At 28.0% G+C, this 27,048-nt stretch overlaps 1 protein-coding gene and 2 long non-coding RNA genes across 4 annotated transcripts in view; 2 read left to right on the top strand and 1 right to left on the bottom strand.

Annotated features, from left to right (window-relative positions):
• Nucleotides 1-7,477, bottom strand: part of LOC107455723 (uncharacterized) — a 44,887-nt gene extending 37,410 nt beyond the window's left edge. The window contains exon 1 of the long non-coding RNA XR_001585621.4: nt 7,360-7,477. This is a non-coding gene — a long non-coding RNA (uncharacterized LOC107455723). The remainder of the gene's footprint in view (nt 1-7,359) is intronic.
• The window catches only part of LOC107455721 (ras-related and estrogen-regulated growth inhibitor), a 65,559-nt gene extending 57,200 nt beyond the window's left edge, over nt 1-8,359 (top strand). For both annotated transcript variants that reach the window (XM_016073389.4, XM_016073388.4), the window contains 2 exons: nt 2,835-3,060; nt 4,249-8,359. In XM_016073389.4, the coding sequence (XP_015928875.1) occupies nt 2,835-3,060; nt 4,249-4,439 (417 nt within the window). In that variant the 3' untranslated portion in view covers nt 4,440-8,359. The remainder of the gene's footprint in view (nt 1-2,834; nt 3,061-4,248) is intronic.
• Nucleotides 8,360-13,684: 5,325 nt separating this feature from the next.
• Nucleotides 13,685-24,639, top strand: LOC147801889 (uncharacterized). Its single transcript, XR_015430600.1, has 3 exons — nt 13,685-14,252; nt 14,815-14,856; nt 16,292-24,639. It is a non-coding gene; the product is annotated as an uncharacterized LOC147801889 (long non-coding RNA).
• The last annotated feature ends 2,409 nt before the right edge of the window (nt 24,640-27,048 follow it).

Here is a 27,048-nt window from a genome sequence, read left to right as displayed (position 1 = left end):
ATCATGTGATTTGATTAACGTTTCGAATCATGTGATTTGATTAATGTTTCGAATCATGTGATTTGATTAACGTTTCGAATCATGTGATTTGATTAATGTTTCGAATCATGTGATTTTAATTAGTGATTCAGATCACTGATTCAAATCACATTATTCAGATGAATAAATTGAACTAAGCAATATGGATCAATGATTCAAATTAAGGGATTCAAATCACTGATTCAATCCCTGCGATTCAGATCATGGATTTGAGTAGCGTGATTCGAATCACTAACTCGAATCATGGGATTCGGATCAATATTCGATTGAAGGGATTCAGATCCATGATTCGTATCATTGATTCCGAACAGTGGTTCTAATAAAGTGATTAGGATCAGTGTTGCAAATGAAGTGATTTGGATTACTGATTCGAATCATTTGATTCGGATTACTGATTCGAATCATTTGATTCGGATTACTGATTCGAATCATTTGAAACGGATTACTGATTCGAATCATTTGAAACGGATTACTGATTAGAATCATTTGATTCGGATTACTGATTCGAATCATTTGATTCAGATTACTGATTCAAATTATGCGATTCAGATTACTGATTCGAATTATGCGATTCGGATCACTATTCGAATAAAGTGATTCAGATCACTGATTGGAACAATGTGATTTTATTAGTGATTCAAATTCAGATCAGTCATTTGAATCAAGCAATTCAGGTATCAATGATTCGAATTAAGTGATCCGAATCAATAAATCGAATCAAGCCATTCGGATCAATGATTCAAATCAAGTCATTTGGATAAATGATTCGAATCAAGTGATTCTCGTCATTCATTCAAATCATGTGATTCTGATCATTGATTCGAATTAAGGGATTCGAACCATTGTATCGAATAATAGGATACGGATCTGTACTCGAATCAAGTAATTCAGATCAATTGTTCGAAACAAGTCATTCAGATCAGTGATTCCAATTTTACGATCCGGATCACTGATTTGAATGAAGTGCTTCGGATCACTAAAAAAAAACACGTATTCAATTTGATCATGTATTAAAATATTGCTTTAATATCATCTTTATACTGATGGCGAAATATAATAATTAATATTCTAACTATGTTAAGTGCTGTGAAACTTGCCAAATTAACAAAAAAAAAAAAAAAAAACTCATCAAGAAAGAGTGGAAAAGTTTGCCAGATCAACCATTTGAAATTTTATCAATTGATACTGTTGGCGAGCAAAACTATAAGAACTCAAACTAAAAATATTTGATCATGATACTTCAGACTTTTTCTTCTAAAAGTGTAAAAACCGTAACATGTACAAATTGTTCATGTTCACGAGCCTAGCAAAATTTTAAGTAAGGCCGTCTTTCCAGCATCTAGATTTAGAAGATTTCTTAGGAACTATAATGTTATTAACTTCAGCCCTTAAGCAGATGGAAAGGTAAAAAAAGTCAGAGTAATTTGTAGATGTAAAATGAGTGAAACTTCTATATATAAGTTCCGTGGAATAAAAATATTAGAAGATGTAACACAGGAATATAATTTCACTCTCCATTCTGTGACTCAATTTTCTCTCGCTAGTTTAATGAATGGAAAATTTACCTTGTGATTCTTTTGTAAATCAAAATATTTTTCCTCTAGTTGATGAAGCAAGAAAAACATATGTTAAAAATTCCGAAAAGTTTTTTTAGGAAACTAAAATTTATTCTCACTTTCTGGAACTCGATTTTACAGTTAGTGATTTAGTATTTTACGGAGAATTCCGTTATCCTAACATAAGTAATTTAAGCTCACCATATTATGGGTCCATACAAAATTTTAAAGAAATTATCTGAGACATGATTTGAGATTGATAAATTTAAATTTCTCGCTTAAAAAGAGTCAGAAATAGTAGATGTAAACAAATTAAGAAAATTTCATCCAAGTCAACAATTTTATTCATATGAAAAAAAAAGGAAATAACAATAGGTTTTCAGGGCTCTTATTTCATATTAAGTCTTTTTTTTTAAATTTTATTTTGCATTTTCATTTTTTGCCCGGTAATTGGATACTTTTTATTTTCTTATGCATTGACGTATGATTTTTTTTTATTTTGATGTATGAAAAATTTAGGAAAAATTCCTGAATTTTATTATTGCAAATGAAATATATATAAATGTTTCTGTAGACAGTGGGATTCCAAAATGTTTCTTTACTCATCTTTTCTCCTCAATACAGAGGAATAAGTATGAGTAAACAAACCCCAATCAAAGATGGTTTATATTACTTTTATTAATTATTATATTCTAAAATATATGGTTACATTTACATGAATATGGACAGAAATCTATAGAGCACATGGTATGCATTTCAGCAAATTATTACGCATACAACTATTTATTGCCTGACTCACAATGACGAAGGGTTTTAATTTTAGGATTTTCTATAAAGGTAGTATAAAGAATAATAATTACAGGCATATTTTGTAAGCCATCGTATGATTATATATGTTTAGTTTACGTGTAGTAGTGGTTAAAATAGGCTTAAATTAATTTTATGAATGCAAGAAATAAATAGAAATTCAATTATAAAATAAAATATTACGTGAAATGCTTAAAATTTATGCTTCTAAATTAGATTTAAGTACTGTTTTTCCAATTAAGTGAAATTCTAATACAGTAAAGAAAATTGCCTTAAATCTTATCGAAGGTTTAAAATAACGGGCAAGTACTTCAGCGGTCAACATACAAGCTCATTTTTATTAAAATTTTGTTCTGATGGTCAACTTAGACTTGTAAGGACTTTGCCTATTTGTAAGTCTAATGTAGTTAACGTATTCTACCTTTTGTTTAGAATTTTACAGATTTCCCGAGAGAAGAACTTTTACATTGGGCTGATGGTTTTTTATTAGTCTATTCCATAATTGATAAAGATTCTTTTACATATATTCAAGAAGTGCGTCGACTCATTCAGAATTACAGACCATCTTCTCCAGGTAGTTCCCATCCTCCATGCCCTATAGTAGTTGTGGCCAACAAAGCTGATCTTATACACCTAAGAAAAGTCACTTTCGAACAAGGTACTTTTATATTATTAAAAACTTATTATTCTTAAACTTGCATAAAACTACTTGTGCCAACAGCACTATTACCTATACTATTACCTAAATAAAGCAAGATAGGGTGCATATTTGGCATGACTTTTCAATTTACGTTAAAGTTTCATAAAAACTAAAAAATTTTACACTTTCTTATATAACAGTTTTCAGCAAAAGTGAACAAGTATGAAATTAGTATAAGAAAACAAAATCAATTCATGGTAATTTATTTAATTTTGATATAATGTGGCACCGAATTCCGCCAGTCATACTTAGGAAACAGTTTGAAAACATGTGGGTCGATTATGATATTTGTCCTGTAAGCCTAAGAGATTAAAATAACAGATGGTAAAAGGGGCAAAACTTATTAAAAGTGAGATGTTTTTTAAATGCAAAATCGAACATAGTTAGTTTATATGTATAAAGTGTACAGTTTTGTAGTTACGCCTATTTACACATCTGATATTAACTCACAAGTTGTTATTCAATACTTGAAAAATCGTACAATAGATAATTTAAAAACACTAAAACATAGAATCAAAGAGGAAAATAAAACGCGGCAACTATTATAATACTTTCGATGAGATTTTGTTATTTAAAATGTTATTATAAATACGAAATAAAGCTTTGTTAGTAATATTTTTTTACCTACATGGAATAGTTGATCGACGAAAATTTAGGTCCTTAAAGAATTTGCAAAATTTTGTACCATATTTCGGCATCTATTCGAAAAAGATTAGCTTAAGAAATAGCCATTGAAATTAGGCCCAAATTGTGGTAAAGATAAGTTTCTGAAAATGGTAAATAAAAGGTCTTTACATGACCTTAAAAAGTAACATTTACATTCTGGATAATTTTTAGTTTTAAACCCAGCCTAATATACAGGATGGTTAGTTTTAATATATAAGTTATCATTGATATTATAAATGTTTCATGGGCCATTTTGACCACTGTGTATTTGCATGCAGGATTTTTCTTTAAAGCCACCGATAATGTGTATTTTCATAATCTTAATCAAAAATCAAAATAAAAAATCACAAACATCGGAATTTCTCAGTGTGGTAATAATTAAATGACAATACTGAATTTAATAAAATACTAGAATGTTGCGAGAGTTTGATGTTTAACCCTATATATGGAGCATAAAATAAAGTATATTTTGTGTTACAGGGGAAAAGCTTGCAAAAGAAGTGGAAGCCTCTTTTTCCGAAATAGCTGCATCCGAACATGTTCATCAAGTTGCAGATGCATTTAGTGAACTTTTTCGAGAAGTTAATGTTTTTCGTCGACGCTCAAAACAATCACTCTTGGATCGGATTAAACATGGTGGAAAGAACTCAAACAAAAGTGATAGAAAATGAAACCTTCCAAGGGATGATTAGTGCAGATGATATTTCTTTCGTCCAAATTTCTTATTTTGCTATATAAAATTACATTCTTTAGATTAATGTTTGCCTACCTTACAAATGAAAAGTTTTCGACTACTGTTGAAAAAATTATAAAAATATTTACTAAAAGTTATTTTTATCATGGGATTACCTTTGGATATGCGAACTTCATAATTGTGGGCAAAAGGTTTTCAATTCGCTTAAAACTTGCAACCGCTATTAGGAGGCTAATAGGGGCCACAATCTAGGAAATATGGACCATATTTCCTAGATTGCAGAAATCAGTCGAAAGCTTTATTCAGAGAAATGTTTTTGTGTTTCGTATTTTAAAATATCGTCTGCATTAATTAATAAGCCGGTTTGAAGCAACCATTTTAAGCCAATTAAACTGAGTACATAAAGATCCAATCACAAAATCAAAAGTTATTCAAGATTTCTTAAAGGAAATACTCTTTTTGCATGTCTTTACAAAGTGTCTATATAATTGGTTTTTATCTTGTTTGCCGGAGTTTTTACTTATAAAGACAAAATTATACGAGAGTAATTTTTTGGGCAATTTTATTGAAAACAAATATCTTACTATTTGATGTTTCATTAGTGAAGAAACACACTATGAATATCCTGCAATTTGTAGAAATTTCATTAAAATTTATGTTTTTTATGCAATTATTAAAAATAGCTAAAAATAATAATTCAGTCGAGATAATTGTTAATGGCATTTATGAGTTTATTTTCTTCTAATTATTTAAAGATCGGATCTCGGAATCTCTTCAAACTCTAATATTTCTCCACACTAAACTATGTTTTTTATTTTGACCTCTTTCAATTTAACCTTTTATTTCTTGAAATATTTTAGAGCAGATTTACTTTTGATTAAACTTTTGCTATCAATTTCATTGATATTACAAAAAGTTCTTCACTAGTGGTCGTCAATATGTTATTGAAATGTCCATGAAATACTAAGTGAGCATCTTCAACGGCTTTTCTTCAAACTCAACCAATGAGAAGACAGATTAATGACGGTTGTTAACCAGAATCGATTTTCGCAGAATGAATCACGCTATTGTATTTTGTCCGTTTTTGAATTGTAATAAATTTTCAAGTGAGATTTTGCTTATGCAAAATTCATATTTTGTCTGAACTAATTTCGGAATAAAAAGAACTAAATCAATGTAGCATAAAAAAAGTTTCAAATAATTCGCGCTTTTGTAAATAATCTAGAGTTTACAAATAAGATAAGTGTTTTTCTATTAACAAGTTGAATCATCAACAACAGTGTTCCTTAAAGAGGCCATTTATTAAGGTCAAATAACTCCACCATTATAAGCTTACCTAAATGAAAATAATCAAAATCAATGAAAATTTTATGAAATATTTTCATGTAACAAAACTGTTTCTCAAGGAAGGTTGGAAGATTTGTAAACATTTCAGGTGACGACAGAGAATAAAAAGATTTGTCGCGTTACAATCATAGTATTAAAAATGTTTTTTTTTTCGTCATCTCGTGATGCAAATAAATAATTTTTATCAAGGTAATGTTATATTCATTAAATTTTACTGATTTAAACTTCAGAGTAGTGCATCCTAAAAATAGGAAGATATCTTGAAATTTTATCAAAATCCATGCACAAAAGAAAGCGAATCAAAATTATTTTGTGATAATAATTAATGTAATTTTGCTAAACTTTTATTATTATTAAAAAAGCAGTTATACAGTTTTTCAAGATTTTGTTGCTTACAACCAAAACTCGTATTACTTATGACTGATAAAAAAAATTAGCTCAATATTCAAATAATTTTGTTAAATTTTAATACAATTTAAGTTTATTCAGAGTTTTAAAAAAATGGTTTTGTTTTTTATAAACAAATTAGGTATATAATGCTTATGACTGATTAAAAAATTTGCTATTAGTTCATTTTTAAAAGAAGTTAGTTTAACTTCTAATGTGATTTTATTTTATTTTATAACCGTCGTTGAACAGACGACCCAATACTGGATTTACGACTACTGATGTTCAACTCCATAGCCTTGTAATTTTGAATTCAATCCAGAAGACAGGGGAACTCCTGGATCAAGTATAGGGATAAATTCTGCCTTCGTGGAGGACTTTTTGAAGGAACTAACCCGCATCTGCGTTACATGGAGATGAAAACCTTGCACGGTTAGTCTGACGGCAAAGGGACTCGAACCCATGATCCGTCTACCACTGAGGATATTTTTCGTCCGCACTGTGCGAGACGGGTGCGGAATTCGAATCCATCAACCATCACTGGGATTCGAACCCGGTTCACCTCATTGGAGGGCGAACGCTCTATCCCCCGAGCCCCCACGGCTCTTTTAATGTGACTGCAGTTTTCTTTTTGCAGCCAAATTAAGTTTCCTAACATTTGGATCCAGAGTTAAGATATTCAAATCGTTCTGCTCCAAAAAAATTTATCTTGTTGATAATTAATTTCAAATATCTCTTCAGGATTTACTGTTTGTTTGATGATCTAACTTAAAATGGATTAAGTTCCGTCAGTGACAATCATAAGCATTATCTTGTTAAGTCCCCCAACCCCTATATATCCAGCGTATTATCTTACCACAGAAATTAGAATGTACAGTGAGTAAAAAACTGATTAACTTTTGTTTAATTATCGGGTTTTATCATACTAAGACTCAATTTAAGTATTTTAAAGTCATAACTTTAAGTGTGCTAATTAATTAAACGTGTAATTCTAATTAGATTGAATAGTTCTCTATAAATCATATTTTAAATATACTACTTTTTAAAATTGGTCATATTCGAAACTAATCTACCGATTTTGGTTCAAATTTTATTCATTCAGACTTTATAGTATTAAATTGGTTAGTCAAAGAAAGAAAAAATAAACAAATATAAATACTTACTGAAAGGTTTGAATTCAATCATATTCTGTGCCATATCTGTATCAAATGTCTATCTTTAGATGTGAGTTGTATGCTTAATATTCTGCCCGAATTCTTCAAAAGATTCCATTTAGATCTTCTTACTATGGAAAAAGTATTTTTCATAAAAATAAATAACCGATAATATTTAGTTTAATTATTAAAGATAATGATTTGGCTAAGCATCGTTTTGATTAAAAGGCAAAAAGTTAATCATTTTAGATCTGAACGAATTTTAAGATGAGAGTTTTACTGGAAATAATTAAATTTTGTAAAAAAATTTCATTTGAAAAAAGTTATATGACTTTTCCAGAAACAGTTCCATATTGTATTTAAACCTAAAGAATTGTATTTAAAGCAAAAGATATATCTCATAAAGTAAAGGCTGGGCATTAAACACACCGAAAAATTCAACCCTATATAGAGACTGGAAAAAAAAGACAGAGAAAAACTAAATTCATGCCAGCAAAACGAGCCAAAAAAATCATTTTGTGAAAATATATGAACCCTAAATTAAGGTTGCGTTCGAATGAACTACCTTTAGTTCGGGTCTTGACGTTGTTGAATCAAAACGAATAAGTCATTCGTCGAAGAGTGTGGTTCTTTGACATCTTCGTGTTCTTTATAAGAACGACGAATTGATTGAAGAAGCTTTATTTAATTACCGTATTAATGAAGTTTTGCCGATATTCGTTAGAAGACAATGAAATACAGTCGAAATTTTACGCAAGTGAAAAATTTCTATTTTTATTCAATCATCTTTTAATTAAATGTAATAAGTGTTGAAATCATGCATTTGAAATGCCAGAGCGCTTTCTGCAGCTTTACTGAACAATTGTGGCTGACTCTGTATAATTATCATATTCTTTTGCATTCTCAAAGTGGTTTATTTGATGTCTTCAAACTAAGCATTTATGTTTGTTGTATATTTGTATTTACAATAAGTAAAAAATAAATGAGAGTTGTTTGTTAATATTGAAAATTGAAGTATATCTTAACACCAAAAATGGTGGCAGCTACTTGACACTGAGTGGTGTAGACGTAGTGAAACACTAAGAATATCACGGCACCATTTTTGATATTTAGTAACACTAATTACAGTAAGATAAGAGACAGTAAAGGTATTTTAACGAGACAATACAAAATAAGAATCTTAAATTCACTAATTCTTAAAATATGATTAGTTTATAAATCAAACACTTTTGAATATCTGAACACCAAAAATGAATCATACGCCAAAATCCTAGGACAGTGAAGTAACCCACCTAGAATACCCTACTTAGTGTAAAGGAGACACCACTATATTTGTTATTTACTCTTAATACAATTTATAATTATAGTTAGATATGATGCACATAAGAATCATTCAGGTTAGTTTTACGAGACAGTATAAAGTAAGAATAAGTAATATAGGTTCTCAAAATAAAAGTTTTTTGTAAATCAAACATACGCTTAGCACAGAGAGAATAGGCTAAACAGAGCAGGAACGGATAGAAATTATAAAAAATCATTTAATTTTCAAGTCAATGTAAACTGTATTAAAATGTTCTTATTGCACAACTAAAAACATACATACACATTTTTAAATATGAACTGCAGATGAAGAGCAGCATTGAAAACAGTTCTTTATTGATTCTAAACAATTGCCAACGAAATCAAAACGTTCCAGCTTTATTGTTTTTGGAAATATTTAATGAATTGTGTTTAGAGCTTTAAATTTTATATGAAATCTCGATTTAGTGTTAACTTGGAAAAAAGTGTTCTTTCACGCAACTTTTAGAGTTGTTCAACGCCAAATTCGGAGAACACCACAGTGTACGTGTAGAAGCCGAACTATGCTTAACAGAACCAAGGCAGATTATACATAATAAAAGTATTTAATATAGTTCACTTATAAATTATAATACAAATATCCTTATTACACAACTAAAAAACTGCGTGGCTCATTCCAAATAAAATCGACCACACCACAGATTTTCATGAAAATTTTTTGTTCGAAAGTAGCAATATTTTTTTCAGAATTCTTGGATCGAATTTAAGAGTTTGGAGGCCATTTTTAAATCAGACTCATTTTAACAAAATGGCGTCACATGGCAAGGTGGTTTATATGTTTGTAACCTCTATAAAATTTTTATTTTAGAAAGCCAATTTTACCTTTTTTGGCTTCATTAAGAAAATAAAGGTACGAGGTATGAGTTAAAACTATTAAAATGCTATATATATATATATATATATATATATATATATATATACAGGAATTGGACAAAATAATCGAAACACTTCGATACTAACACATTTTTTGATATTTCTCAAAAATTATTTTGAGAGTCAGTTTGCATACTTAGAAGTGATTAGATCGTGCAATTTCTTATACACATCATTAAAGGTTTTTGAGGTTCGACGGACCGTCAATTAAATTACAGACGGAAAGATATGTCTTTGCCAAAAAAAGTCGTATTAAATTTTTAACTTTACGACTATCATTTTGGTTATTATATGCAATAATTACACAAAATTTCGTAAACCCAGCTTGAGTGTTTATGGAGATATAGACAATTTATTAAAAACGATTGACTTTTTTTTTACGATAACTTTGGAAATATTGAATAAAATGTAGCAAAACTTATAGATAAATTTAAAATTGATCTCAATATTATTTCTTCAAAATTTGAAAAAAAAAAATTTAAATCTGCTCAAGATATGAGCAATTAAAGTAGTTTTTTAGACTGAGCATGCGTCGAAAGATTAAAAACTTTTTTTCTTAATTTTGCAGTACTTGGCGACAAATTTCAAAAGTTTAAAAAGTTTCACTCAATTTTTAAAAGTAAGTTCAAAATTTTTATGGGTTTTCCCTAAATTTCATTTTGTACAATTAAACAAAATTTAATAAAAATGACACCTGCATTGTTGTTGATCCTCCCTCATAAAAGTATCTTTTCTCTCGTATATTGTACTTCCTAGTACCATCACACTTTGTTGTACGGCTATCATTAGAAGGGTATTATCATTTGTTAATAAATCGTGCTTAATACTACAAAAATAAAATATGTGGAAAACTCCTTATAATTTTGAGCTTTCTTCTAAAAAGTAAGAAAACTACTTAGAAAATTGCTTGAAACTTTTTGAATTATTCAAATCAAACTTTTTTTATTGGTTGCCAAATACGATTCACTACAAAATTAAGAAGAAAAAAAAGTTTTTAATTTTTTTCGCTCATGCGCAGCATAAAAAAACTAATACCTTGCGCAGTTTTTAACGAATTTTGTTACATAAGTTATAGCAAAAAAGCGTAAGACAAAAAAATTCGTTTTTTATAAAAATGTCCATATCCTTATAAATATTCAAGCTAGGTTTACGAAATTTTGTGCATGCAATTATTGCATATAATAACCAAAATAATAGTTGCAACTTACATATTACGATATTTTTTGGCATAGGGTGATCAAAAAAATTTTTTCGTTTGTAATTTATAGATGGTCCATCAAACCTTAAAAAGCTTTGAACTTCATTGATATGTATGAGACATCACATGATCTAAACACTTTTAAATAAATAAATTGATTCTCAAGTATTTTTTGAGAAATATCCAAAGATGTGTTGGTATCGAAAGTTTCCATTATTTTGTTTATTGGAGAAAAAGACCAAAAATATTGAAACAAATGTTAATTACAAATCTTCCAAAATAAGAAGAAAAACTCCTCAAAAATAGTGCATTCTAATACTATATTAATTTAGCCATATCAATCGAATTGCTTGAGGAGAGATAAAAAAATAAAAGTTTTAGGACTCACACAAATTCGAGACAAAACACAAATAGGAACAACAAAGAACATGTAAAAGCAAAACAGCTGTCATGTCTTGCAAAAATTATTTAGAAATATGTTCATAACTGGAATTGCTTATTAATTAGAAATGTTTTCATAACCAAATTTCAAAATATGAAAATCGGAAACTGTATCTGCGAAAGCTAATAATACATTCTATTGGATATTTCAAAGTTTACAATTGTTAAAATAGAACAATTTAAAAAAATAATTATTCTAAGCGAATTTTAACCGAACGAATTTTAAATAAAAGATTTTAATTCAATGAAAGAGGTTGTTGTTTGGAGGTATAACATTTTTACCTACGGAATTGAATTTGCACATGCTAAAAAGTTAGATAATTATAAGATTTTTATGGAAATATATTCATTAAATAATTTTAATACACAATTAACTCAAGGATTTTGTGTAGAATTTAATTAAGTATCCATTGTTTTCAATCAAATTTCGGAAAAGTAAGTCTATTTGTTTTTTGGATAAATAAATATTACTACAAATTCATTTAATACTTTTAATTTGATTAAAAATAGTATTAAAATAAATATTTTTTAAACCTTAGAATTCAGTGTAATTAATTTATTTATATTAATTTTAAAATCATTCGTGTATGGCAATAATGCAGACATTGTCAATATGTCAATAATGCAGACATTCTCAGTATGTCAATAATGCAGATATTTTCTTCTTTTTAATACTTCAACCAAGAAAATTTTTTTAATTAATATTATCGTCATGATTACGAACCAATATTGCTTCCTCCAGGTAAATTTTATTTAACAAAACTATATAGTTTTAAAGATATTGAAAGCCTCAACAAATTTTAAAAAAAATTTGATATTTAGAGTATAATTTTTTTCATATAAGTGTCAAAATAAGTTAGCCATAAGGGACGAAAAATTAGATTCTTGTGATATTTCATCTATTTGAATAAAAAAAAATTCCATTATAAATATAATTATTAAAAAGGCACATATTAATTAGAATTTCTTAGAAATCAAATTTGTAATTAAGGTTATTTTTATAATCATAGTAATAACTTTAAAAAAAATCTTTTAGTTTAGAAAGTGGAATACTAATAACGAGATCTTAGATATCTTAGGTCGCTATAGATTTAATTTTGTTTTGTTTAATAAAATCTAAAATAGGTTGATTAATGGTAATAATGTATGAAAAACCTTCTTTAATATTATTGTTAATAATTTTATTTAAGTAGTTAGGAAAAAATAGTGCAAGTTTTATTTAAGTATAAGACTCACAATTGCTTATTCTAAATTTGATAGCAGCAGCTGTATGAAAATTTTGACTGATAATTAAGTATCATAATTGTAGATACATATTAATTTTTAAACTCTTATAAAAAGCTACACACGCATAATATATATATATATATATATATATATATATATATATATATATATATATATATATATATATATATATATATATATATATAATCAGTCTGAGGTGACAAAAGTCATGGGATACCTATTCATATTGTATTGGACATCCTCCCTATTGGAAAAAAATCTTAAAACCAGTATCAAAAACCAGTAAAAATGATACCAGAACCAGTATGACCATACTGGAAATTTTAAAACCAGTATGGCACCATACTGGAAATTTTAAAACCAGTATAGCACCGTACTGGAAATTTTAAAACCAGTATAGCACCATACTGGAAATTTTAAAACCAGTATAACACCATACGGGAAATTTTAAAACCAGTATAGCACCATACTGGAAATTTTAAAACCAGTATAGCACAATACTGGAAATTTTAAAACCAGTATAACACCATACGGGAAATTTTAAAACCAGTATAACACCATACGAGAAATTTTAAAACCAATATAGTCCCATACTGGAAAGTGTAAAACCAGTATGGCACTATACCAGAACTTTTTAACTAGTATGGATCATACTGGAAATTTCGACACGAGATATAAAATCGTACTGGAAATTTTTATACCAGTTTTCAAACATACTGGGAGTTTTAAAGTAGTTTTAAAATATAGCTTCATTCTTAGTAAGTACATATTTTTCTGGAAATCTAACAGTTTTGACATTATCAAACTTCGTTTATTTCTTTTTTATTATATACTTATTTCAAATACTTAATTTCTTAGATTTTTATTAGAATTCTTAACGTATATATCAAGGGCGGTGAAAGCGTACATTTTCTATATACATTAATTGAAAAAATACGTATTTAAAAATATTAAAATAATTTTATAATTTTGAAGAAAAAGGAAGTTTTTGAGTAAGATTTTTACACATTTTAATTACTTTAAAATCTGCTTAAAGTCATTTAAATGTTAGTAATTTTCTAAGAAAAGTAATTTAATAATAGACTGTGTTTTTATTCGTTTATTATTTATTTACTCATTTATTTTTTGATTTACAAAATTTATTTTAATCAAAGTCATGATGACAAAAGAATATTATTAATTGTATCACTTTAAATTTTATTATAAATTGTTTTTATTTATTCATTTATTATATTTGAATTTATTCTAGAACAATATTATTCCCAACCGAAACTAATTTATCAATTCGAGAAATAAATTAATTAGTTCAGGTTTTAAACAACTTCGTAGCAAAGGAAATATGTTTACATAAATTAAAAATTGATGTAAAATCTCAACTTTTTACCTTCAAACATAAAACTCTCCTTCATTAATTCATAAATTTCTGTCCGTTTTTGAAATTTGTAATTAATAAATTTAAATCATAAAACAAAATAAACTTTTTTTGAATGAAATAAATAAATTTGTTTTGTTACTAAATTCAATTGAATCTATAAAAGAGAAAAAGAGCGATTAATTCAGAAACGAATGGGAACCAAGAAAAGGCTAGAATCGACTTTTAGTCGTTCGTTAAATCTATCGAGCTAGCGTGAAGCGATGAATTCGTTCGTTAAATCTATATCACGCTAGCTGATCTATACAGTTCAGTTTTTCTAGTTCTTTCCGTTTCTCTGTCTGAACTTCACAGCCAACTAATCTTGTTTACATCATGGAAGCATCGTGGGAAAAATGGCGTTATTTTAAAGTAAGTGTATTTTTCTCTTTATTTCTTTGCTTTTATTTGCATCTTTGTTAGTTACAATAATGTTAAAACGTATGCTTCAGTAATATTTAAAGTAATCAAGACATATATATTATTCTTGAATTATTACTGCATTTGATATGGGGTTCATTGCATTGAGACTCCATTGCATGAGAAGAAAGTATTTTTAATGTTTTTTCCTGGGTTTCTTAATGAAACTTTAATTGAAACGCTTTGTCCACATGTTTTTTACATAAATTCTCATTAATATCACCGTTATTGGCAAATTAATTATTTGTTTAGTTTTATATAATATTTGGAAACTTCGCGTTATATATTAAGTGTTAATCTCAATTTCTTTTGTTATTTTTAATGTTTAATTTTATTTTAAAGCATTTAATTTTAATTATATTTTATTATCTGTTGGAACTATGAAGTTTCAGTTAAACTAAAATAACATTTTAAAAACAAAGTAGTTGATACTTAAAAGTTTGATATTACTGCCTAGTTAATAGTGTACATATATTTTGTAATTGTATAATTTCTAAATCAATTTTTTTTTCAGAAATGATTTGGAAAACAGCCTATTATTTTTATTTCAATAGAGGTATGTTTTTCTTGTTCTTGACATATTCAACATGCAAACTATTATAGAATTTTTTTTTAAAAATTCGATAGTAATTTTATCCTTTATAAATCTACATTTAGGGATGTTTCAGAGTCAAGATCCATTGCACCAGCTACAACTGTCAAGATGCCTAAAAGATTTTAAGCTTACAAATTTTATTTATTATTTAAAAAAGAAAGACTAGTAGAGATTTGGCTGGGATATCTGCGAGTTATACTCTTTAAATAGGTCCTGTTCTTTAATGTTTTTGTTTTAATTTCGCCTGGAGGTTTTTTTTTTCTTGTTTATTTCTCCTTATTGAAGCTTTTAAGATGTTTGCAAAATTCTCAGAATTCTGAAAGTTTTAGTTAACAATATCAATATAACATTTTTCTAAACACATAGCAGTTGGCAGTCCTGAATTCATTATATTTCTTTGTACATAAAAGTGATACAGTGTATATAAAGATATTCAGTTTGCTGATAAATTGAATTAGTGAAACCTTTTTGTAAGTTTTCATATTATAGTTACAAATTAATTATGAAATAGAACTGAATGCTTCTTTGATTTTAATGAATGTAAAAGTATATGCAAATTTAAATGTTTCAATATTTCTACTTCTGAGATCAGCCTCTGAAAAGTTCAAATTTTAATTTTATGTTTAAAACCTTTAATATGCTTTGTCATGATAATGTATTTAAATGTTAACCTTTTGACAAAATTATGAGCTGAACTGTTAAAAAACTATTGTACTGAAACTAAAATGGTCAAAAGTTACTTCAGATCATTCATACTTAAATTTTTGCATGGAGTCACTCTAAAAGTAGGTTGGTAATGTGCTCTCATGATGTGGGCGTTTGTGAATTCTTTTGTGTTGTCAACTAGAAGTGGGTAGTATGAGAGATACCTATGTTAGACATTAACTTCCCTTTATTAGAAATCTCTTTCAAATTACAAAAATAATAAAATTTTGGTGGACCATTATTTTTTCTTACTATTGTCGCGTTGATCTAAGTTTCAATTAGCCAGTTGAAATATGGAGTATATTTATAATTGATTGGTATAGTAGTTGAAAAATAAGTAGTATTTGCAATTGTATTTTTCATACTTAATAGTTATTCTGAAAAATTGTTTTTACTGTATAAATTAGTCTATATTATTTAGATAACTGTTTATTCTTAATTTAAAATAGTTTATTTTAATCTTTTATTTATTTGCAGTCTGTGTATTTCAATATTACCTAATGTTAAAAATGTCTAATGGAATTAGCACTGCAATCTGAAATATTAACTTAATCAACATTGTAATCTAAAATTTAGCATAAACAGATAAAGCATAATATTAAAAGATAAGGTATGCAATGTTAAAAATGAGATTTTTTGAAATTGTTGTTTAGTTTACAATTAATGTTAATTGAAATTTTGTTTATATTAGGAGCTCTAAATGGAGACATTGTTGCTGGCTCTTTTTTGGTGAAGTGAGAAAGATAATTCTAATAAGAGGTCGACATTAAAGAAAAGTGAGGGATCCTGCACAACCAGACAACCTCCAACTAGACTGGAAAAGTGGCTGTTAGAAAGTGCATTTTCGTCTCTATCTTCTTTGATATTGAGAAGGCTTACGATCGGACATGGCGATACGGAATTTTGAAGACACTCTACGACATGGGACTTCGCGGAAATCTATATGAATCCTATCCGTGGAAATCTATATCCTTGAATGTACTACGCGTTTTATCAAATAGCTTTTGGGGTGCTTATCGTATTGCCCTACTCAGACTGTACAAAGCGTTTATACTATCACGTATAGATTACGCTTGTGCAGTCTATGGTACTGCTACTGCTTCCAACTTAAGGGTACAAGGGACGTTTAAAAATTTTTTTTTCAATTTTTGAGCTAAAATTTTAAAATTCACAGCATTTAGTTGTTGCATTTTAAACAGACTAAGCATGAAGTTTGGTGATGATTGTTCATTTAGTTTAAAAAGAAATAAAATTTTAATTTTTTTAAAATACCCAAAAACGGAAATATTTGAAATGCTCCATGCGTTCGGAAAAGCAAAGTAGGAAACTAATTTTTTGTTACAAGATTTTTATTATATATATAAACAAAAGTTGCGATAATTCATAACTATTAAACAAATTTTTATTTTTAAAAAAATTGAAATATTAAAAAACACATAATTTTAACTAAAATAGTTACATAAGAATTTTCATTTGTGACAAAATAATTTTTTTTACTTGAGTTAAACCTATAATGCATTGCAACTTTCATTTAGACATGTATAACGAGCAATTTGATGAAATATAATTAAAAACAGATGAAAATTAAAACGTATGGAGCATTTCGAAAACACAAAATTTACCAGAATATTGATTTTGAGAAAAAGCCAGTTTTAAAATTTGCACACAATAATACACTATTTTTTGCTTGAATAATAAATTTTTAATGACTTAAATATGTGTAAAATACTTATGATTAACCTCATCAGAAATTATATAGTATTTAATAATATTCAAATGAAAAATAATCCAAAATAACAATGTTATTACAATACTTGAAAGAGAAAACGAGAAAGATGTGATAACACATTTTTAAACATATTTCAAATATATTACTTTTAACATTTAATTTAATGTTCGAAATTCGCCTGCAGAATATGTCAACCCTTCTTTTTTAACTGATTTCTTTTCTAATGATATTTTTTTATGTTTTCCTGAATTTTTCTCTTCCTTGAATTTTTGAGAGGATTCTCACTTTTTCTGACTTGCACGTCTGCAATCTTTCCTTTCAGCAACTGTTACAGAGCTCTGATAAATATGTTGATTTTTTAATTTTTATGTCTCAACATAACCTAAATTGTACTCTGCAACTGCAGCAATAACGCCAAGCTCTAATCTTTTTTTGGAGATAAACACTTCTTTTGCATACTTACGCCAAATGCAACTGCAAAAGGGGCGTGGTCATACTATAAAAGCTTATATCTCGGTGAAAAATGATCAGATTTTAATTATTTTTTTTTTAAATTTAAAGCTTATGATTCCTACTTCAAATATAAAGTAAAATCTCAAAATTGAAAATTTAGTCATTTTATTCGAATTTCAACGTCCCTTGTACCGGCGTTTAGATACAGTACATCATACGGCTTTACGTATATGTAGTGGTGCATTCCGCACTTCACCGGTTGAGAGTTTATATGTTATTTGTCACCAATCATCTCTCGATTTACGTCACATGCAGTTGTCATTGGCATATTACTATCATGTGAAGTCCTACAAATCTCATCCTCTAAAGCAAGATGTCTTTCCATTAAGCTTGTGTGAAGTCCTACAAATCACATCCTCTAAAGCAAGATGTCTTTCCATTAAGCTTGGAACGATTGTATGACGGTAGACCTTCACACGTCCGTCCATTTCATGCTCGCATGCGCTCAATCATACATGGTTGACGCAGATAAAGCCTGCAAACGACGGTTGCGTTTGTAAAAAGTAAAAATGAACCACAACAAGGAAGATATAATATTTAAACTATGCGAATCAATCAACTATTTGAATGCTATATTTTTGATTTCGCTACTAAAATATGACTATACTGATTTCGTTTGATATAAAAAGATTAATACTTTTTAGGCTGTTATGGTAATGTTTATATCATTTAGTAATTGTGTAATTCTTATATCTTATTGAAGACAGAGTTTAAATTATGTCATATTCAATGTTTAAAAGTTTTAATTTTGTGTCGTGTGTTTTTATTCAGTATGTATATTAATTATTTTATTAATTATATCTTGTTGAGTTCACAACAATTCTGAGATAAGAAAAGCCTTCTAAAATTTAGGCTTATTTTATTATTTATGAACATGTGTCGTTATATAAATAATTCGCTCTTGAGATTTAATTTTTGTAGGCGATAACTTTTTTTCCTAATTTAATTTTCAGATATTATGTGATAAGTAAATTATTAAAATTAAGTACTTCAAATAGAAAATGACTATATCAAATTGTGCTTTAAGTCAAGGGATCTTAAGAAAAATGTCAATAGAATGACAGAGTAAAATAATTCAAAATTTTTATTTATATTAGTTAATAACTTGTGTCATTTAAGCTTTTATTTGTAGCTAAATTACTACTCTAACCACTATTATGTTTGAATGATTAAAGTTGACTATAATTTAAATATCAAATATATCTAAAATTAAAATGGTTAGTATTTAAATCTATAGTAGCAAGCAAGTACATTGATCAAAATGTAACAACTATATAATTATATTTTACACTGCCTGATTTCAAAATAAATGAACAGTGTCAAATTAGATTCATTTCAAATATTTTTGCGGCATTTCGAACATTATATATTATATGTGTTATTTGCATTCAATTTTATTTATCAATTACAAATATAAAAAAAGTTAATTGATTTATATGAAATCATAATTTTATAATTAGATTGTTTATATTTATAGATATATACACTTCACACAGTCTCCTTATTGTGCATATGAATTTGCATTTGTCAAATATTTCCGAGGTTTATTTAACAAAATTTATCATTCAAATTTGTAATTTCAAAGGATATAAAAATTAAGATTTTGACTTATTTTAGTCAGTTTTTAGCTATTCATTACATAATATTTCTAATCCCCAATCAATTTTCATAAAATCTGAAGAATGCATTTACACTTTTCTGCATGTAGCTGCAAAACATTTTTTGTGTAGTATTTTAGATTCAAATATTATTGATAATTATTTCTAATACATAAATTATTAAAAAAATTACATTAACTGTGTAGAAGTTTAAAAATAAACAGTTTATTTGTTTTTTTTTAACCTAATGGAAACTATAGCTTTTGACAAAGTGTGAATTGATATTTCATAGGGGATGTTTTATTTCCCTGTATAAACCAGGTAACTTTATTTATTTACTCGTATCAATGTTTTATTTTCCCATTCTGCTCAGTTCACTAACCTTCCTGTATCAAACTGTAGTACCTCACTATACTTGTGTTAAAAATAAATTGTTACATCATCCCAGTTTATTGGGTGCAGTACACTAGTGATACTGGGTTCGATATCATACTGGAATAAATTTTATACCAGCTTATGAAACACCGCTTCCGGTATGATACTGGTTCCAGTATCATACTGGGATCAATTTGATACTGGTTCCAGTATCATACTGGGATAAATTTGATACTGGTTTATGAAACACCGGTTCCGGTATGATACTGGTTCCAGTATCATACTGGGATTAATTTGATACTGGTTTATGAAACACCGGTTCCGGTATGATACTGGTTCCAGTATCATACTGGGATTAATTTGATACTGGTTTATGAAACACCAATTCCGGTATGATACTGGTTCCAGTATCATACTGGGATCAATTTGATACCGGTTTATGAAACACCAGGTCCGGTATGGTACTGGGACTGGTATTATACTGGATCCAGTATCATACCGGAACCGGTGTTTCATACACCGGTATAAAATTTTTTGTACTGGGAATTTTTTCCAATAGGGATAGCTCCAAGAAGTGCAGCAATTTGACGTGACGTAGGTGTCAACAAGTAGTTGGAGGTGTCTTGTAGGAATATTCAGGAATGTAACCTCAGTAGATGTCCATAATTGCGGTTGCAGGTACAGGATTTTGTGGACGAGCTCTCGTTTATATCCCATAACTGGTCGATGGGATTTATGTCTAGTTCTAGGTAGCCTGATGATTCGCAGGAATTGTCCAAAATGCTCTTCAAACCAGTCGCGAATCCGCATTGTCATATATAATAACCCCATCGTTGTTTGAGTCCAAGAATGGCTCCAAGTAGCTGAAAATAACAATTTCTAGTCAATCTATAAGACCCAATCCATAAAAAAGTAGCCCAATCAGTAGAAGTAACCACCAGATTGCACAGATTGATAACTTGGATGCATGGCTTCGTGGGATCACATTCGCACTACCTCATCAGCCATCTAAAATCGTGACTCATCTAACCAAGCTACGTTTTTCCAGTCGGCCCAATCAATATGGTCACGAGAGATGCTAAATTTGATGTCGCCCTGTTAGTAAAGGCACTCAAGTCGCTCTTCTGTTGCCATATCTCATTACAGTCAAATTTCGCAGCACGTCCCGCTTCGATGCGTGTGGTTATATCATGAAATTTTACTTGCCTTTTCATACTGGCTATTCTAAACACGCGTCGGCAGCCATTAAGTGCCCATTATTGGCCACTACGTTGTCCATGGTGAGATGTTATGCCTGAATCTCGGCACATTCTTGCCACTATAGATTGTTGAATTCTTTCACAATTTGAATTCTTTCACAATTCTAGCTCCAACTACCAATCCACGTTCAAATTTTGTTAATTCTTGTCTTGCTTTCATTAGAGTCTTGTCATGCTTTCATTAGAGACATTTTTAGAGATGAATAATTTGAACACAAGTGTTGTAAGTACACTACCCAAATATGCATTTTGTATGCGATACTACTATCATCTGTATACTTGCATATTGCTATGCCGTAACTTTTGTCACCTCAATATACATTATACATATACATTAAAATAATCTTTTTTATTCTAAAAAAAAAGTTTTTTTCAGTGAAATATCATCTCAACATGTCATGTCTAATAGCTACATTTGGAAACTTTTCTCTCTAAAACAAAAAGTAAAACTAATTTTCTCTCAATTTTTTTCTTCCAAAAACTAATATGAATTCGTAAAAAATAACAAAAGGAATAAAAGCAAATTTATCTCAAATATTAGATAATATTCTTTCCGAAGACTTTTCTGCCATTCACATACTCTGAAAAATATAGTTAAAAAGATGGTGCAACAGTGACACTTGGTCAGTAAATTGTAAAAAACTGTCTTGTAATATTTCCCCAAATATATTGTTAAACAACTATATAAATTGTGTGAAAGATTCACTTTTTTGTCATGTTAAGACCAGCTTTTCTATACAATTTAAAAGGTGTATGAAAGCACCGAAAATACAACATTTTTACACCAAGATCACGCCCCTTCACACCATACGTTAAACATTCCAATGTTGGCCCATTTGAACATCGACTTGCTTAAAATATTTCTGAAAATTTCGAACTTGTTCTTACTTTTAAAAGAAATATGTGTCATTAAAATTCATTGCATTTAAAATGAAATTGTTATCAAAAATGCAAAGTGTCCCTGGACGATGTTTATTTTATTCAAATTTTTCTTTCAGATTTCTTCTCGATGACTATAAAGTAAATATATTTATACATTTACAAGATGAAGGGGTAAATAATTACTTTACATCTAATGTATCATGTTTATAAGTTTAAAATCAGTTTCACGCTGCTGGATTTTAAAAGGTGTATTTTAATTTACGAATTTAGTAGATGTCTTGAAAAGTTTCACACGGCAAGATTTTTAATAACTTCTAAAATTTAACTTTTATAAAAAATATAACTTTTGAAATTTTTTAATAATTTTGTCAGTTGTATGCATAACATATTTGGCACCAAAGTAAACACTTAAATTTAATGCTCTTAAGCGAAGAATCAGAATAAAGATGAGTAAAACATAAAATATTCATAACTCAAGAAGGATCGCTTCACTCCTTACACATAACTCTCATATAGACCTTCTCGTTACACTAATTAATTTCTTTCTAGGGGGCGCTATACTCTCTTTAACACTGAACAAAAATATAAACAAAATTTTAAGTGTATTATTACAACCATTTTTGTTAATCTTTATATTTTTGACTGCCATTTTTTGAAAAATTCATGAATTTTCATTTCCAATGGTTCGTTAAAAGATTTCACAAAGCAACAAAATAAAAGAGCACTTCTCAATATCTTGAGATTCATAAAGAGCCTACCCGTATTTTTCATTTCCAATGATTCGTTAAAAGATTTCATAAAACAACAAAACAAAAGAGCGCTTCTCAATATCTCGAGATTCATAAAGAGCTTAGCAGTACTTTTAATTTCCAATGGTTCGTTAAAAGATTTCATAAAACAACAAAATAAAAGAGCACTTCTCCATATTTCGAGATTCATAAAGAGCCTACCGAACAAAAAAGTAAGGTGGCTTTCTGGTTCCTGGATTTTACGCCAGCATCCCAAATGCATTTGTTTTACGCTTTCTTTTTAGTCGTTTTTTAGGAGAATATCTAGAATAAAATTTGCTTAAAAATCTCAGAAAAAAATCATTTGAAGTTTAAATTTAAAAAAAATAGCCGAAGGTCATTTATTGATTATTTCTAATGTTCATTTCATGTTTCACGAACAGGAAAAAAATCTTATGAACAGAGGTGAAAAAAAAAAATTCTGGAAGCCTCAGCTTAGTGATTTGCTTTGACATTCGTTTTACCTTAAAGTTCAAAGCTACTTTGTTTTCAACTATATATAATAATAAAATTGCAGTACATCTTTTTTTAATAAATGTAATTATTACTACCCTATCAGCAAAATAACTTGGGAACTCATTTTGCCAATATTCACCAATCTTGACTCAACACGGTTTTGAAGGGCCATTATTTTGCCAATATTAGACCGATATAGAAATGTTCCATTCACTCAATATTTTATAGCCACTATTCAGCTGATGTTTACCCTATATAAAACTGTCAAATTCACCCGATATTTTATTTCTCTTATTTATCCTATATCGGCTCTATAAAGATTTGTTAAATTCACCCGATAATTTCAAGGCGTTATGCAGCCTTTATCTGTTCGATAAAGAAGTGTCAGACTCAACCTATGTTTTATAGCCGTTATTCAGTCAATATAAACCCTGCATAAAATTGTCCGATTCACCTGTTATTTTAAAGCCATTATATAGTCAATGTGGGCCCTATATAGAATAGTTCGATTCATCCAATATTTTTTAGCCATTATTCAGCCAATAATAACATTAATTAATTACATTTTAGGGTAATAAAACAAAGAATTATGATCATGAGAAAAAGGGTGGAATTAATAGAAATTTTGGTTGTCTGTTTCATGAGAGAATCTATGCATTTGATTTCATAACTTAAATAGCATATATGACTCTATATGGTTGGTTCATCATTTGAACAAAAATTATTTGTTTATTTTCTAAACAATACCTTTAGCCACGATAGAAGAATTCTACCACGCCTCTCAACCTGCAATAAAAACGTGAAAATTCTTTGTTTCATTGGGTCAGCTACATTAAACAATAAATAAACATTTCTTGATGTTTCTCCAGATTAAAACTTTCCCCTCCCTATTTGCAACTAAGGGTCACAGATGTTGCAATCTTTGTCTATAAGATATATAGGGGGTGGTTGCCACCACGTCTAATCCAGGAAGCGTTTCTTAAACAAATATTTTGTATTTGGTTTTAATTAAATTAAGATCCCCGAATCTGATTAAATTCAGCGAAAGAATACGGTGTTTAATTGGACAAGGTTATAGGTAAAATTCGTGAATACTAACTCCCAATACATCTCAACATTTAATCACGAAAAAGAAAAACTCAATTCGCCTTGAGTTGTTAAACAATTTTTTCTGTTTCAGAAATGAGTCAATATTAGTTACTATGCAGTTTGTTTAATTTTTTTAAAAAAATTTGATTTCATATAAGTCAAACGAAAATTATAGAATTTATTTTTGTAGAATGAAATGAATGAATGTTTTTATTAAATAATGTTGTTATAGATATATATCCTAGTACCCTCTCGCTATTATTTCATATTTATTTCGTAATCTCTCGATTTAATTACGAAAATATTTTTAAATCATTTTTGCAAATTAAAAATGAGTAAAAAAAAAAAAATACATAACATACTTTTTCCCTTCTCGCTTTAAATGTTCCTGTTTACGTTTTGTTTTGAATTTTTTATTTAATTTTTGTGACATTTTTACTTGATAAAATTTTGTTTACGCATCGGCCTACTTTTTTTATTTGGTGCTCTTCCCACTATTGTTCTAATATATTTTGCTTGTTTTATCATGTTATATCTTATTGCTATATTTTATTAATATATTATATTTCATTAATATATTATTTTATTAATAGAATACTTTATTAATATATTTTGCTTTTTCTCTGAAATATCTTTCTGTTAAGAAGGTCAAAAAAGCATGAGGTATCACTTAAAAAATAATGATTTAACAAATTCTTCGGAATGTTAAATGACAGTAAGGTGACAGTTTTATGGAGCCTAATGGATATTGTTTCATGACTAAAAGAAATATCCCTTCAAACTGCTAAAATTTAAAAGATATCATGTAATAATTAAAAATGACTAAAAAACGTTAGTTAAATTTATTTAATTAAATTATTGTTTTGGGGAATTCTTTTAAGCTAAATAATGATGTATTTTCCGGCATTATCTAAAGAGAGATAATCAAGAAAAAGATACTGTTCCGTTAGACAATTTTTGTCTTATTATTTAAGGAAGTGTGGAAGGTTTTAGGTAATCAAGAAATCATTTCCCATCACACTTAGTAAAGCAAAAGCATTCTAAATAAATTTAACTTTCTAAGATTCCAAAAATATTTTTTTTGGGACAAATTTAATGTTAGTCTTTTTTTAAAAACTCAGAATATAAAAATATTAAATGGATTCTTTTATTAACATAATTTAAAATACTTTCAAGAAATTTGAAAGTATAATTTTTAAGTAGCGTTTTAAAATTACCATAAACAATAAAATACTATTCGAAATTATATCTTTACTTCTAAACTAGTCATTAAAATGAGTGTATTCAAAGAAAATCCATCTTTTAGAATTTTTTTTCTTTTTGTTTGCATGATTTTTTTTTACGTAATTAACAACTTCGATCAAACACAAACCCTTCTTTTTAAGCTATTTATTTTTAATTATAAACTGAATAATAAACTTTCAATCAAACAACAATTTGTTTTTCTTCTCGAAAAAAAAAATGTTTTTAATAAAAACTCTTGAAAGACACGCTTTTTTTAAAATTATTATTTCCTTTAATCATTTACTCCTAATTTTAAGGGTAGTTTAGCAGCTTTTTAATAAAATAATAACACGATATAAGTTACTTTTTTTGTCAAGAAAAGAAAAGAAAGAAACAAGTACTATGTACATTTTAGGAGCTTTTTTGTAAATTCATAATCTGAAACTCAGAAGGAGAAAAACCCATTAACGTGCAAATGGATGGTCAAAGCTCTTTCAACTTTTATCAAATTTGATTACTTTAACAGCATATACAAATAATCTAGTTTACGAGGAAAGTAATATTTTTTTAGTAATTATAAATTTATAAACGCTGAACCATTGCTTTTGAGTTTTACTAACAATTTTAAAAAAATTGCTTCACACACTGCATAAATAATGTTCTTACAGATGAACTTCAGAGAATGAAAATAAGCTCACATGTGATGATTAGTTTTATTAACTTTCCTAGACATAATATGCTGCTTCAATATAAAATAAAATAGGCAGGTATTACTAAATCAGTAAATTTACTTTTTTGAGGAAATTTACAATGCAATTAAGGAATAGTATGTATTATATAGAGCAGGTTTGTCAATTTTCATGTTTAAACATGTTAACACCAGATTCTAGCCTTCACGTGTTTTTTTTTTTATTTTTTATTATTAAACATTTAAGTGAAATCTAAAAAAACAGCATTTAAACTTTTACTTTTTCACCCAGAAAATTATTTTTTGTGCATTTTTTATTAACACTCTAAAGAGTACACACTCTAACACTAATGAGTGGCAAAAATGGTTCCAGACCGTAAAAATAAATTTAAGTCCATTAAACTAAAATCACTTAAAAAATGCAGTAGTAAATTTTTCTCGTAAAATGTATGGTCGTAAATTAATGATGATAGAAGTTTTTTTGTCGTATGAAAGCGAAATAGTGTACTGGCATTGTCCCAGGCCACCACTGTAGAGGGCGATTTAAATTTGAGAATAATAGTGCTGTAACCACTATGAATAAAAGGTGTACAACCCCAGATTTAGTTAGGATATAATAACAGTAAAAAATTAACTCTACTGTGGACACGTCTTAAAATTTATTATTTAACTATTGTTACTTAAAAAAAGGTAAGTAAAATTAGAATTAAGCTAATTTTTGTCTAAAAATACGATCTTAATGTTTTTCTAAATAATTTTCTATCTTACAATTCTTACCATTTAATATTACTTTGGTATAATAAATGATTTACAATTATTTTCACCACCACGAGATATAAATATATAT

Source organism: Parasteatoda tepidariorum, chromosome 11 (genome assembly GCF_982258835.1).
Source record: "Parasteatoda tepidariorum strain Cologne lab strain chromosome 11, Ptep-v5.0, whole genome shotgun sequence".
NCBI classification, from domain to species: domain Eukaryota; kingdom Metazoa; phylum Arthropoda; class Arachnida; order Araneae; family Theridiidae; genus Parasteatoda; species Parasteatoda tepidariorum.
The sequence above is the reverse complement of the archived record's forward strand: the minus strand, read 5'-3'. Positions and strand labels throughout refer to the sequence as shown.